The sequence below is a fragment of the Lathamus discolor genome, chromosome 5 (assembly GCF_037157495.1).
Source record: "Lathamus discolor isolate bLatDis1 chromosome 5, bLatDis1.hap1, whole genome shotgun sequence".
Classification (NCBI taxonomy): Eukaryota; Metazoa; Chordata; class Aves; order Psittaciformes; family Psittacidae; genus Lathamus; species Lathamus discolor.
In genome coordinates this window covers 56,206,646-56,221,175 of record NC_088888.1, presented here as the reverse complement: position 1 = coordinate 56,221,175, position 14,530 = coordinate 56,206,646, and the positions used below count along the sequence as shown (strand labels likewise).

The 14,530-nt window shown below is 38.5% G+C and overlaps 1 protein-coding gene across 2 annotated transcripts in view; it reads right to left on the bottom strand.

Annotated features, from left to right (window-relative positions):
• The window catches only part of TRDN (triadin), a 227,868-nt gene that overhangs the window by 54,923 nt on the left and 158,415 nt on the right, over positions 1–14,530 (bottom strand). For both annotated transcript variants that reach the window (XM_065680964.1, XM_065680963.1), the window contains exons 23-26: positions 9,730–9,753; positions 6,634–6,684; positions 6,075–6,125; positions 1,056–1,106 (exon numbers count right to left, since the gene is read on the bottom strand). In XM_065680964.1, coding sequence (XP_065537036.1) covers positions 1,056–1,106; positions 6,075–6,125; positions 6,634–6,684; positions 9,730–9,753 — 177 coding nt within the window. The remainder of the gene's footprint in view (positions 1–1,055; positions 1,107–6,074; positions 6,126–6,633; positions 6,685–9,729; positions 9,754–14,530) is intronic.

Here is a 14,530-nt window from a genome sequence, read left to right as displayed (position 1 = left end):
TGAGAAAAAACACTGATGTTCTTTCTTTCTTGTACTTTACAAGGCAGAATCCAAGGACCAAAGACAATCCAGAAGTTGGCTAAGCACAAATAAAGGTAAACTATAATGTTGTTATGGAGCCCAGGTGAGATGTATGGACTGACAAAAGTGACAAACAGAAGAATCCTTAGCCTCAAGTGGCACCCTGGTTTCATTCCCCAGTGTTTTCACAAGGAGTAATACATTCCTCCTAGAAGGGCATCAAATTCTATTTCATGTCTATTCAGTACTCTGCACTATACCAGCCATAATCTGGACTTTATGGAATATCTCCAGCTTCCAAAATAATGCGACTCTGTCACAGTGTGGACCTCAGATGTGCCTTTATAGTTCAGGAACTGTGAGCAGTTCTGTTAGCCTTTGCTGTTTCCCTTTAATTTCTGAGCTGTTTCAGTACTCTTCAGAAAGACTGTTCAACACATCACATTGCAACAAATAAGGTTTCCTCCAAATACACACTACCAAATAATCCGTGACCTCTGCATGCACAGCTTGTAGGCCAACCTTCTGCAACTGAAACGATTAGAGACGTATATGTCTGTGCAGCCATGAAACTGGGAAAAAAACCCTGACATATCAGTCATGCTCAAGCACCTGGATCTGTCAGTAACCTTAGCCTGTCTCATTTGCAGTCAACTGTATTCTTGAGACATAGCCACGTGACCAGATTTAGCCTACTCCATAGTGGGAGTGTCCCTGCTGTAAGTTTTTTAGACAATTCACTTTTGACAGATTAACATTCAAAGATGTTATAAAAATAGATTTTAATATGTCCCCCAGGTTTCGAATTCAAACCTCTGCATGTAAAAGAAGGCCAGGTAGTTACTAGGAATCCTAATGTGAATTTGTAGAGCACAAATGTTGTTAAAAACAATATAATGGATAAAATAATCTAAACATGAACCAGGACATGTTTGATCCTCTATCCTTGTATATTCCTACTCAAGACCTCCTTCTAGCACTGAATAGCTGTTATGATACTCTTAACTTCTGAATTTCTTAACTTCTTCACTTACCTTTTTCCTTTGACCCCTCTGGATTCTTAGGATTTTTTCCTTTCAAATAGTCTGTAGGGAGATAATTAAATTTTTGAGACTTAGAAGACAGGACTGCCCTCTCACATTAAAAAAAAAAAAAAAAAAGAAAAAGAAAGGAAGACAAATATTTAAAAATGAAAACAAGAATTGTGAACATAAGTGAACACTTTATACATTTTTAAGGTGCAATAATGTTGGTAGAAAAAATCAAGAGTAGAAGTTACTGTAGATCACTGTCCATAGAGTTTTCACAGGAAGGAGAAATTGGAAAGGAGAAGGGGAAAATGCAAGTAATGACACAGGATTACAAATTCTTAGGGTTTTACCTAAACCTTCATGAAGACAGAAGCGATTGTCATGTTTTCTGTGGCGGTCTGAAGCCTAAGTTTTTACCTTAGTCCTTCAGGGGCCATGTATTCAGGGTCAGCAAGCACAGGAAAAACATACATAATATTGCATAAACAACTATTTAGGTTTTTTTTATTATGTAATAGCCTTCTGACCTCTTAAGTGTATGCATCAGGGAATATTAGGAGGAAATACATTTTTCCAAAGTGAGGAAGTAATTTCATAGGTTTATGAATATATGTGGTTTGAGTGAGAGGATATCACAGCTTGCAGGGTGCTGTGTAGATGCTGAGTAGACCAAACTGCACTCCATCTGACAGGATATAGCACCTAGATATAACATCTAGAAAAAACATGCCATTTATTCCAAATGGAAGTTCACCAAATCTTCAGTAAAACAGATAAAGCTGAAAGAAGATACTTTCCAAAATAAATTTAACTCTGATCATCCTCCTGGCTGCCATGGTAGCAGGAAGTGATCCCACATACCCATCTGGATTTAAGTGTGAGTTGTAACAAAAAGTTCACTTCCAAGGTGGCTGAAGTTGTTGGAAAAAGCAGCTGTTCAGGGATAGGTACTTAAATCAGGAGCCTGGGCTTCACTGGAGCAGGTAGACTCCTTCAGGGGATTAAAAATTCACTTCCTGTATGAAGACTGAAACCCTTTGAAGGAGCCTATCTGATATTTCCTACAATCTGTAGCACCTAAAGCAGGTTCAGCACTTTTGGCTCTTACAACTGGTGAAGGTAGCCGTCACTGGAGGACTTCCCCACTCTCTGAGCCAAGTCTACTGAGATCACCAGTCCTGCTCTCCAGGGAGCACATTTTCATGTTCAGGAGTTTGAACAGGGACTCACTGAAGACTAAACGTTTGCTCTCGACTGCCCACTTTACTGCTGGTCCCTGAAGGGGAAAAACATACAGCTGGCTTAAAGCCAACCTTCAACTTGCTGTTTTCCTCCAGCATCCAGCTCCAGGGATGAAGCTGGGTCAGGTTAAGAAGATGGTATAGAAAGATACAGCAGCAATAGTATGTGAACTTTTCAGGGTAAAAATCTAGTTCTTATGCAAATGACAAGAAATAAGTAGATGGAAATTGGAGGAAATATTAGTTGAAGAGTCAGTGCTTTTCCACAGTTGAGTCTCACAGTGTAACTCTACTATTAAAGAAACAAAGTGTGTCATAAGTTAAGATAAAAAATGCTACAGGCAAGATCTTATTTCATTTTACTTTAAAGGAAGGACAAGCATGGCATAGCAAGTGCAAATCAGCACATTTGTTTCTTTAATGACAATGTGCTATTATGTATATGGCAAGAAAGAAATACACACTACTGGACTTATTTCCCCTACCAATCTGTGCACAAAAATAAATGGGCTTATTATCCACACATAACTGACATGAGAAAAGATGCAAAGATATCCAAAACATGGCAAAAGCAAATAACAGGGGGAAAAAGACCATTTGTTTGGAAAACAAATCATGGAACACAATGTAAGAGCAAATTTACATTATCTATACAGCAGAAATGCTGTCACTTTAATAACTCACCATAGTGCAATTCCAGCAAATTTCTTAGAAAAACTCAATGAGGAGTTATATATAAAATGTCATGAGCTTTTAGTGCTACTGTTAGAGACTCTGGATAAATGAGCTGCTACTCTGATTAGCTATCTGACAAAAAGCACATGGCAAATTATACCTTAACTTTTAAGTGGCCTCACATTATTTGAATGTGCTTATGTCAATATTCATTATTGTAATGAATGCAATTATTGAGCTTCTTTACTCTGTATTTCAGGAAAAAGTTGAAAAGCTAATTATGAATTTTGAAGGAGTCTTGAGATGCCCTTCCTTACAAGACAATGGAAAATATAGTCTTCCACTGTTCTCCTTAATTACTGCAAATAAAATTAGATTCAAAGACTGAAGACATTTCATTCACCTCATAAAATACATAAGATAACATTCTGAGGTTGCAATCTACAGAGTATCCCAATGATAACTCCAAATTCAGGCATCTATTTTTCCTGTCACTGCTTTAAATGAAAACACTATGCACTGGTTTATGAAAAATAGCCTTCTTTATGATAAGGTTTTTTGGTCTGGACATCATCCTCATTCATCCAAACTTAGCCCAGCCCATCCTTCAAATAGAATAGGGTGTGATGATGTCTGTTTTATTGCATAAGGTGACAGGCAAATATTAATCATAAAAACAATTTAACATCTTGTCTAGAATTGTATATTTGGTCTTACATGAACTGTAACAAACTACCAAGATACATAATTAGCACGCATATGCAGTCCTGAAAACCCTTACTTTCCTCTATTACACACAAAAATATATTTTTATTTGCTAGAAACATCCACTTTAAGAAACATATCTTAAGACATCAAGATGCGAAGAGTGAAAAGAAGGCCCCAATAATCTGGTCCACCTTTACAGAGGCCCACTGAAGAGGCTCAAAGAGATGACGGAGAAGGGAAAGAGTAGCATACAAATATGGCTCTAATTAATTTATGAGCTACAGTTTGGGTAAATATGATGATGAATTGGGGAATTTATAGTGCTAAATATATGTTTATTTAGCAGGGTGATCCAGAATGCAACAGCTCAGAAAGCCACTAAGATTTCTATGGGTTTCTCCCACACAGCTTTGCAAGTTCTTCCTGTAGAGTCTTTGCGGACAGTATATTTTGAACTGAACTACTCAGTTCACTAATCAGCACCTGCATTTTTAGACACAGACACTGAACTGTGAGAGTTTGCTCCCTGTTAGAGGAAACAATTTGGCGAGTGCTCACAGGATCTGAGGGGATGGACATCAATGGTGCTGCAGGGGTTCAGAAGCCTGTGGTGCATTTATAACTGCATTTGGCATCAAACAGTAGATTGAGATTTTGCTGTTAGCAGCAGTAATGCATTGGGCTTACGTGACTGTATTCAGCAGGTAAAGAAAGTGGCCTGAAGCTCTGTTTGGTAAAACTTTGAATAGTACATTGGGATTTTTTACAGATATTTTTGCCTTGTTTTCCTAAAATGTAAGAAATCTGATACAGCATGCTCTGCGCTTGATATTTACAATAACTTCTTGCCTGCCCCTTTCTGGAGTCTGTGTGGAAATGGTCTAACCTCCTCTGCATATTAGAAGGACCTGTTAATAACTTAGTGCTTGAAGTCACTGACCTATTGAGCATGAGCTCAGGAAATGAAAAGCAGCGCTTTTGGAGGCACTCTAAAGGACATGATACAGAAGCTTTGTTCAGGGCTGGAAAACCCCTTTCCACCAGTTCTAAAGAAACTCTTGCCAAAGGTGAAAAGTGTTTGAGTTTCCTCTCTCCCTCTTTTTCTCCCCCTTCCTCCCTGCAGTCCTCTGAAAGGAGCAGCAGGCTTAGCATACCTACTCCATGCAGAAGAGGAGGGGGCAGAGCTGTCACTCAAGTACCTCTTAATTTTTCAGCACAGCCACATCAGGTAACAACAGATTATTCAAGCAGTCCATGGAAAGTTTGGATAGAGAGAATTATATCCAAACTAGGAGAGTTTGGATATACAGTTCTGGTCCAGATAACTAAATTCATGTAAGTGGAGCATCTGTACATTAGGAGTAGACATGCACAGAAGAACAATATATGAACCACAGGATTAGCAGATTATTATAATTTTTTTTTATGAAGAAGTGATTAATTAGTGATTGCCCAACTAAACACGAGTAAATGAACACAGCTTCTGTGATTTTGAAAATATGTCTAGCAATAAAATTATTCCTCCTTTTGTTTTAGGCGTTTGGTTGGGTTTTGTTTTTCTTTTCATTTTTCCATAGCACTTGAGCTAAGCTCTTCATTAAGTTCTTTATTTGAAATAGGTTATAGTGACTGTCATTTAGAGTAAATATTAATGTCTGTCTGTAAGATTGATTTTTTTTTTTTTTTTTTAATCCTGAAAAACCTAAAGAACACGTCAAATAAAGTTTATCCATACATCACTTCTCCTTTAAAATATAGCTATCTCTGGAAAGGAAGGAAGCAATAAAATGGTTAAAAAACACTCAGCAAAATAATGGATGAAAGGAAATTCAGCTGAGTTAACCATTTACCCTGACCAAATTTAAAAAAATGTTGGAACTGTTAAAAAATATGGAATAAAAGAAAGATTCAGACCAACTCTCATGTTCTAGGTGGGGGTCTGGATGAAGCTGAGGGGTTTTAACTGTAGCTTTTACAGAGTCCAGAAAGCACATTATCCACTCATATCCTCATAAACTTTACTTTATTGCTACTATGTCCCCAGATTTATGCAAGCTTTCAGTTCTGACTTTGTTTACTGGCTCCTATCAAACACTTTGATTCTTTAGGGAAGCAATTTCTTAAGAAAGTTCTTAACTATTACTCAGAGTGGTTTTGTGATATTTATTTAAGTCATTTTGAGACTTCTGAATGTGTATCAGCTAACCATATTCTATTTATGTCCTTTCCCCTCTCCCTTTTTCCATGCCATAAATTCTGCAGTGTGTTTTAACCCATTAAGTGTTGATTGGTTAAGATTTATAGTGGGAAAGATTTATAATGTTTAATTTAAAATTAGTATTTTAATTCTACTTTGTGTGGTTTTCCATAAATTTTATATTATATTATTTATTCTTACCTTTATCTTTTAAAGCTGTAGGATTCTTTCCTTCCTTTTCTTTAGCATGTTCTGTAAAATAATATTAGCATTATTCAAGCTAAGTGATAAAAGGTTAACATCTAATGCCCCTGGGATAATGATTGATTGAATAATTGTTGGTGTCTAACAAACAGAGCCATGATACCAATTAAATGTAGCTCAAAACTGCTTCATCAGTTTTAGAATGTACACAAAAAGAAACAACAAAAATTTCTTAAGTGTGATGAAAGAACAAAGATTACTCAAAACTTATTTCACTTTGCAGCTTTTAATACCAAACATTAACGAAGCATTCCTAAGTTCTGAGTTTAGAATTCTAAGTTTTCATACAGATGTTTCATATTACCAAGGCTTTATTTCACTTCTGATCCTGGTAATGCAAATTCAGTTTTACCATAAACTTGATTAAATAGTATTATGTAGATAAATTCCCAACTAAACTATACCGTAAAAACAAAATGTCCAACGCATTGCAAGATTTTTTTTCTTGATGCACGTAGGACTTATGGTTTTATATAATTATTTCCTGACATGTTACCTGTATTTTTTGTAGCAGCTGGAGATTTGGATTCTTTCTCTTTTCCAGGATCTGTAAAAGACGTATTCACATTGATAAAGTGACAATCAGAAGCCATCACGGAGTGAAAGTATGAGATTTAATCATCTGAGAGAATGAAGCATCTAGATCATATGGGTGACTATAATTACATAAGAAGAAATAGTGAAAAATGTTGTGAATGGAATAATTGTATGGGATTCATCTGTTTCCATTCAGAGGGTTCAGTCCGCAAAATGTTTTTTATTGATTTGATTATGAAACCTTTAAAATTTGCAAGCTTCAACTTAATATGATATCAGGATAGTTTTTTGTCTTTCTTAACCGCAAAGGACAAAATGACCTTTGGCCAATTTTGACTCATAAATGCTGTCTGTGGTCTACTGTCCTCATCTGGGATTGTCCTTTCTTGCTGAGCAAGTCCAAGGGTCTCTTACTGCAAGTATTCTTTCTAAGGGTCAGATGTGTATCAAATTTAGAGAGCAACAAATAGTGACAAATAGGAGCTCCTCTTATTCTGCCTGCAGAAAAGTAGTGAACATGGCTAGGACACGCCATCCTTGATGGATGCTGTCTGAGGAAGGGCAGTCCCCTGTAAAAGGCATAAGAAATAATTTGAACCAGACAGAAAAACAATAATTATGTTTGAGACAATATGTGAGGTCACTTTTCTGGGTTGATGAAACCAAGGTCTTCAAAGCTTTTGCAACCCAAATGAAAAAGACAGTTGAGACTGTCCCAGAACAGGCTATTCAGAAGGACCAGAGATTTGGATTTTGAATTTTTTGCATGTTAAGTGAGTGTTTTAATTTTAACCATCTGACTACTGATTACATATATATATGTACATATATATGTTATATATAAAACCAACTAACACTGGTATATACACATCATTCTGAGAAATACCAATGAACAGGTATTTTCTGGAAAAAAAAATATAATGGTCTTCATCAGATATGAAGAAAAAAAATCTTTCTATTGAGGAACTCAGCAGGAATTCAGTGCCAGGTCTTAGACAACTCTGTTAGAAGACTCTCAGTTTCTACACATAAGATGAAAGATCAAGACTTAATGAGGAGGAGGCTGTGTTTAGCAGACAGATATGAAACTTGCAGTAGCTACAGTGAGTAGCTGCAGTGATAATTTTTTACTGTCTTAAGCACACACAATTCACAAGTTGTTGTTTCTGGTACAAAAGCATGGAAAGTGTCCAGTAGTTTATTATGGTATCAATCAAGCTTATTGCTCACATTTTACTATTTGGCTATATGTAAGACAAACCGATCTAATAGGGAATCTGAATTGAAGGAATCCAGAAATAATAAAATTTTATTTATGGTAGAAGTAACCAGCAAGTAGAGAAGAATTAATGTACTGTTGACTTTGAAACTCCTGTCCTGTTGGAGCTCACATCAAAGGATAAATGTTTCACTGTTTTTCTCCTTCTACTTTGTGCTTCTAAAAAGGCAATACTTCCAGGCAATTAAATTTTTAAAGGAGAAGACTCGGAAAAGGTATTTGTTGAACGAGGTCAAAAGTGTAATTTTATTGTAATAAAGTATCTCTTTCTAGCCTCACTGCATCCCAGACATCTGTCATTCAGAAGCTACCCCTTCTCTCCTTCTTCTGCCTCTAGGTTTTGTACTCATTGGGTTATGCTTCAGTCACTAATTTTCAAAGTCAGAAAACAAAAAAGTTACTGCGGATGTTTATGAAGCGCATACAGTGGAACTAATACTAGAGCTAATCTCTAATAGTCCTAATAAAAAGTCAACACCAATTTTTAAATATTAAGTTAATTACAGAAATCTATGCTAACAGAAATAAAACTCAGTGAGAAGACTGAAAAACTTGTCCTTCTGTGCTCATGTGTTATAAAATATTGCCAAGAGAGATTCCATGCTTGGTGCAATGGTCTCTATAAAATACGGTAGAGAGTAGAAGACAAGACCTTTCTGTTTTCTTTTTTGTCTTATTTTTCTTTTTTCTTTCGGTGATTCATGATTCAAGTAATGATCTTGCGATTAATACAAAATACAGGTAACAGCACTAAAACCTACACCATTATACCTTTATCAAAACAGATAATTTAATGCACAATATTAATCATTTACTTTCAAGAGCCTGCCTGTAAAAACTGTAAGTTGTGCATCTCCATTATTAAGAAAATTGTTACCCAAACTGTTGCAGAAGATGTTACCACAGTGATGCATTTTAAACAAAAGAGCATTAAACAGTTCTGACTGAAACATTAAGTCATTACTGATGAAGCTTGAAGTTCCATGTGATCCCCAAACAAAGAAACCTTAGGAAAGGGGTTTCAGAGCTATTTGTTACCTCCAGGACAAAAAAAAAAAAATGTCTTTCAGGATGGCATGGCATGTAACATACGTACTGCTGAAGAATTTTAAAAAATATTCATGAATGATGTGAAAATGGGAAATTGAATTGTAAATAAACACCAGCAATATTCTGTAGGACTGAACTTACTGAGGTCTCTTAGTCTGCCATAACCTGGCAAAATGACAACATGTAGCACAAATCCTGTGACAAGAACCTTGTGTTACTGGCTCATACTTGATTTGCAGTGTTAAGCTTATATTGACATCAGAATACATAACTGAGATCTGCAGTGAACCTAGCAGGTGTGGAGAGAATATTTTTGTGTACAAAATGATAAAGATAAACGTTATAAATGGTCGGGGTTCATTTGTTGCTTCTTTTTTTTGGTTCGTTGGTTGTTCTGGGGTTTTTTGGTGGGGTTTTTTTTTGTGTGTGTGCTGGCATTACGCATCTCTTCCTGTTGTCAAGGAAGAATATAGAGTATTGGCATGAAACTTCTTTGGCAAAAACAGACTAGAATTTCTTGACTTATCCATTATTATTATTATTTATTATTATAATTATCATTATTATTATTATCAGATTTGTCGTATCAGTTTTACTCTGTCTAATAAACCATAATTTACAATTCTGACTAGCAGCAGGAACTCCTATATGTTTTTCTTTTCTTTTATAGATTTGATATTGCTTTATCAATTATAGGGAGAAGCATTATGTAAAATGATAGCTTACTTCCTTGCTTCGTCTTTTGTTTATCTGAGGAAAGAGAAAAGAGGGGAAGGAGAAATGAAAAGAGAAAAGAAAAAGGAAATATTAGAATACATGTTCACATAGAAAATTATATTTAATACAGTCAGCTAATTAAAATGTATTTAAATATATGTCGTCCAAAAATGCTTAAACATATCCTGAAAGTGATTTTCATTCTATTGTTGCTTGACAGGGTATGTGAAAAAAGTTCGTTGTTCCCACCTAGTACCTTGCAGACATGCAACAAAAGCATAAAAAAACCCCAGTCTCACGTGACCTGCTTTAACTGATGGCTGTTAATTCCTTTCTCAGTAATCTTGGATATCTCATAAAAAATCTTTGCCTTTTCCTCATTTCTTTTAAATATTAATTCTCAGTTGCCTTAATAACAGGCAGTATCTCCCTGGCAACCGTCTAACAGTTGCTTGTGTCATTTTTCAAATAGGACAAAGAATTAAAGCACTGTGTTTTCCTAGACACTTCTGGCAGTTCTCTGCCTTCTTGCTCTCCTTTTTACTGCCAAAAATGTTACATGTAACTTTGATTTACTACTAATAAAAGATCAGTATACTGAAATGGTGTAGAAACATTTAGTCCATTTCCAGACCACAGGGATTTGAGATCAAAACTGCAATAGCATGTTTGGTCACTAAAACCTTCCAGTTTGAAACAATGAAGCTAAACTCCAGTTGCTAGACAGAGTCATGAACATCCTATGTTTTCCTGCAAGTATCCATGCATTTAGTGTTTTCCTTAAATTGCAGATCCTAGTTCTGACCAGCTCTGAATCCCTCTACTTTTGACATGTACCCTGATGGACTGTAGCTATCAGAACAAATTATTTAATTTCTCAATCTAAAAGGCTCAAAAATACCTTTAAGCTCAAAAACTATTTTCTGATGAATTCATATATCCCTGGAAGCTAGGGACCAGGTTAGGAAGGCAAAGGCCCAGTTAGAATTAAACCTGGCCAGGGATGTTGGATGGTTTAGTGAGAGGTGTCCCTGTCCATGGCAGGGGGGTTGGAATTAGATGATCTAGAGGTCCTTTCCAACCCTAACTATTCTATGATTCTATGATTCTATGTTAAGGATAACAAGAAGGGATTATACAGGTACGTAGCAAACAAAAAACAGACTAGGGACAACATAGGCCCCCTGAGGAAGCTTTTGGGAGAACTGGCTACCCTGGATTTGGAGAAGGCTGAGGTTCTGAATGACTTCTTTGCCTTGGTCATCACTGGCAAAGGCTCTGACTGCACCACCCAGGTCTTAGAAGGCAGATGCAGGGACTGTGAGGATGAAGACCTTGTGCCCACTGTAGGAGAGGATCTGGTTCGAGACCATCTTCAAAATCTGAACGCGCACAAGTCCATGGGACCTGTTGAAATCCATCCGCGGGTCCTGAAAGAGCTGGTGAATGAAGTTGCTAAGCCACTGGCCATCATATTTGAAAAATTATGGCAGTCAGGTGAAGTTCCCGATGACTGGAAAAAGGGAAATATAACCCCCATTTTCAAGAAGGGGAAAATGGAAGACCCAGGGAATTACAGACCAGTCAGTCTCACCTCTGTGCCTGGTAAAATCTTGGAGCACATTCTCCTGGAAGGCATGCTAAGGCTCATGAAAAACAACAAGGTGCTTGGTGACAGCCAGCATGGCTTCACTAAGGGGAAATCCTGCCTGACGAATTTGGTGGCCTTCTATGATGGGGCTACAGAACTGATGGACAAGGGTAAAGCAGTTGATGTCATCTACCTGGACTTGTGCAAAGCGTTTGACACTGTCCCACACAACATCCTTCTCTCTAAATTGGAGAGATATCAGTTTGATAGGTGGACCACTCGGTGGACAAAGAACTGGCTGGATGGCCGCACATGAATTGCTGTGGGCAATGGCTTGATGTCCGGCTGGAGACCACTAACGAGTGGTGTCCCTCAGGGATCGGTGTTGGGACCGGTCTTGTTTAACATCTTCGTTGCTGACATGGACAGTGGGATTGAGTGCGCCCTCAGCAAGTTTGCCGATGACACCAAGCTGTGTGGTCCGGTTGATACGCTGGAGGGAAGGGATGCCATCCAGAGGGACCTCGACATGCTTGTAAGGTGGGCTGGTGCCAACCTTATGAAGTTCAATAACGACAAGTGAAAGGTCCTACACCTGGGTCAGAGCAATCCCAGGCACAGCTACAGATTGGGCAAAGAAGAGATTCAGAGTGGCCCTGCAGAGAAGGACTTGGGGGTGCTGGTCGATGAGAAAATGAACATGAGCCGGCTTCAGTGTGCGCTCGCAGCCCAGAAAGCCAACCGTATCCTGGGCTGCATCAAAAGGAGCGTGAGCAGCAGGTTGAAGGAGGTGATCCTGCCCCTCTACTCTGCTCTTGTGAGACCTCACCTGGAGTATTGTGTGCAGTTCTGGTGTCCTCAACATAAAAAGGACATGGAACTGCTGGAACAAGTCCAGAGGAGGGCCACAAGGATGATCAGGGGACTGGAGCACCTCCCGTATGAAGATAGGCTGAGGAAGTTGGAGCTGTTCAGCCTGGAGAAGAGAAGGCTGCGTGGAGACCTCATAGCAGCCTCCAAGTATCTGAAGGGGGCCTATAGGGATGCTGGGGAGGGACTCTTCATCAGGGACTGTAGTGACAGGACAAGGGGTAATGGGTTAAAACTTAAACAGGGGAAGTTTAGATTGGATATAAGGAGGAAGTTCTTTCCTGTTAGGGTGGTGAGACACTGGAATGGGTTGCCCAGGGAGGTTGTGAGTGCTCCATCCCTGGCGGTGTTCAAGGCCAGGTTGGACGAAGCCTTGGGTGGGATGGCTTAGTGTGTGGTGTCCCTGTCCATGGCACAGGGGTTGGAACTAGATGATCTTGAGGTCCTTTCCAACCCTAACTATTCTATGATTCTATGATTCTATGATTAACAGAGTCCCCAGTTTTCTTCAGATCTTTCTGATACATGGAATCAGTGAATTAGGTACAGTTTTCACTCAAAACATAACTCAGAGCTGCTTCCATCACCTTATATTTTACTCTTCCGTGAGAAATACAAGTGCATGCTAATGTTAAAAAAAAACCAACTCTCTGAAAGTTTTTCTGGCTCATTTGTCTTTGAGTGATCTATGTGTTGGCAGCAGCTCCATACATATAGGGTGCAGATATGAGAAGCAGAGGCAATTGCTGTCTGAAAGTATTTATGTTTGCTTTTGTGCAGCAGAGGAACTGAGCTACTGCCAGAACTTTGAAGTAGCTGCAGAAGTAGATGCAATAGATTGCTCTTATTCCTTTGGCTTGAAGAAACTAGATGGCTGCTATTATGGGGAGATAGTGCTGCTGCTGCTGTCCCCTTTTTGAGTCCTGTGGGTATCACAACCAAGGGCTTATAAATTCCTGCTCGATGCCAACCATGTGAAACTATGGTTTGTACAGCTCTCTTTTTAAGAGAGACTGTGTACTTTATAGCACAGTTGAAATATATTACAAATAAAGTCCCATCTAATGTTGGCACATTGTAGAAGGAACAAATCTTACAGCAAACACAACCTCACTGCTGCATGAGATAGCCAAACAGAAGGGAAGCAGTGCAGGTGGCTGTGGAAGAACTTGTATGGCAATGGAAAATAGTGTGGATACCCAGAGTAACAATAACTGAAATCTGGACTAAGATCCACCTAATTATAACCTTTTCCATCACTACTAACAAGCAGCTGACGACTCCTGCAGGGTGTGTGTGCTGGCTTAAGTAATACTGAGTAAAGCTGAAGCTGGGAAACTGAAGAAAGAGGTAATAGCCCAGCTGACCAAAACTACATTAGTAAATATGTGTTATACTTTATTTTGAAGGTTACTGGCGAGTTTGGAAAAACTCCAGTATGTTAAGACTGAAATGCCAAATTCATCTTCAGGGCTTTAATTGCAGATTTGAGCATGAGTAAGTATGAAAATCACCTTGGTAGACAGTTAGTAACAAGCACAGTAGATTATGATGTGTATTATTATAAAGGAAGCCAAGGCTGATAAGCTTTGGGTGTTTCTGCCAATATTGTCTACTTTGCTCCTTACCATACTAACCTAAAAAAAGTAGGTATTGCTTTTAACAAGTGTACAAGAAGCAAGAACGCAGGAAAAGCTGAAAGTAACAACCATAATAATAGATATAACTGTATATCATGGGAAAACACACATCTAAATGCTACAAGGCTATCTAGATGCTTTAAGGCTCATTTTCTATTCACCATCATCACACAGTGGCTCAAGCTTTGTTTTAGTCTGGGTGTAGACCAACCCTTGGTGCTCCTGCTCTGGTTGGCTTAGGAAACTATATAGACTTTGTGACCTTCTGAACTATGTATTGTCAACAAATGTGATTCTTGTGGAACATCTCCCTTATGAGGAGAGGCTGAGGGAGCTGGGTCTCTTTAGCTTGGAGAAGAGGAGACTGAGGGGTGACCTCATCAATGTTTACAAATATGTAAAGGGTAGGTGTCAGGATGATGGAGCTAGGCTTTTTTCAGTGATATCCAGTGATAGGACAAGGGGCAATGGGTGTAAACTAGAGCATAGGAAGTTCCACGTTAACATCAGGAAGAACTTCTTTACTGTAAGAGTGACAGAGCACTGGAACAGGTTGCCCAGGGGGGTTGTGGAGTCTCCTACACTGGAGATATTCAAGGCCCGCCTGGACAAGTTCCTGTGTGATGTACTGTAGGTTACCCTGCTCTTGTGGGGGGGTTGGACTAGATGATCTTTTGAGGTCCCTTCCAACCCTTGGGATTCTGTGATT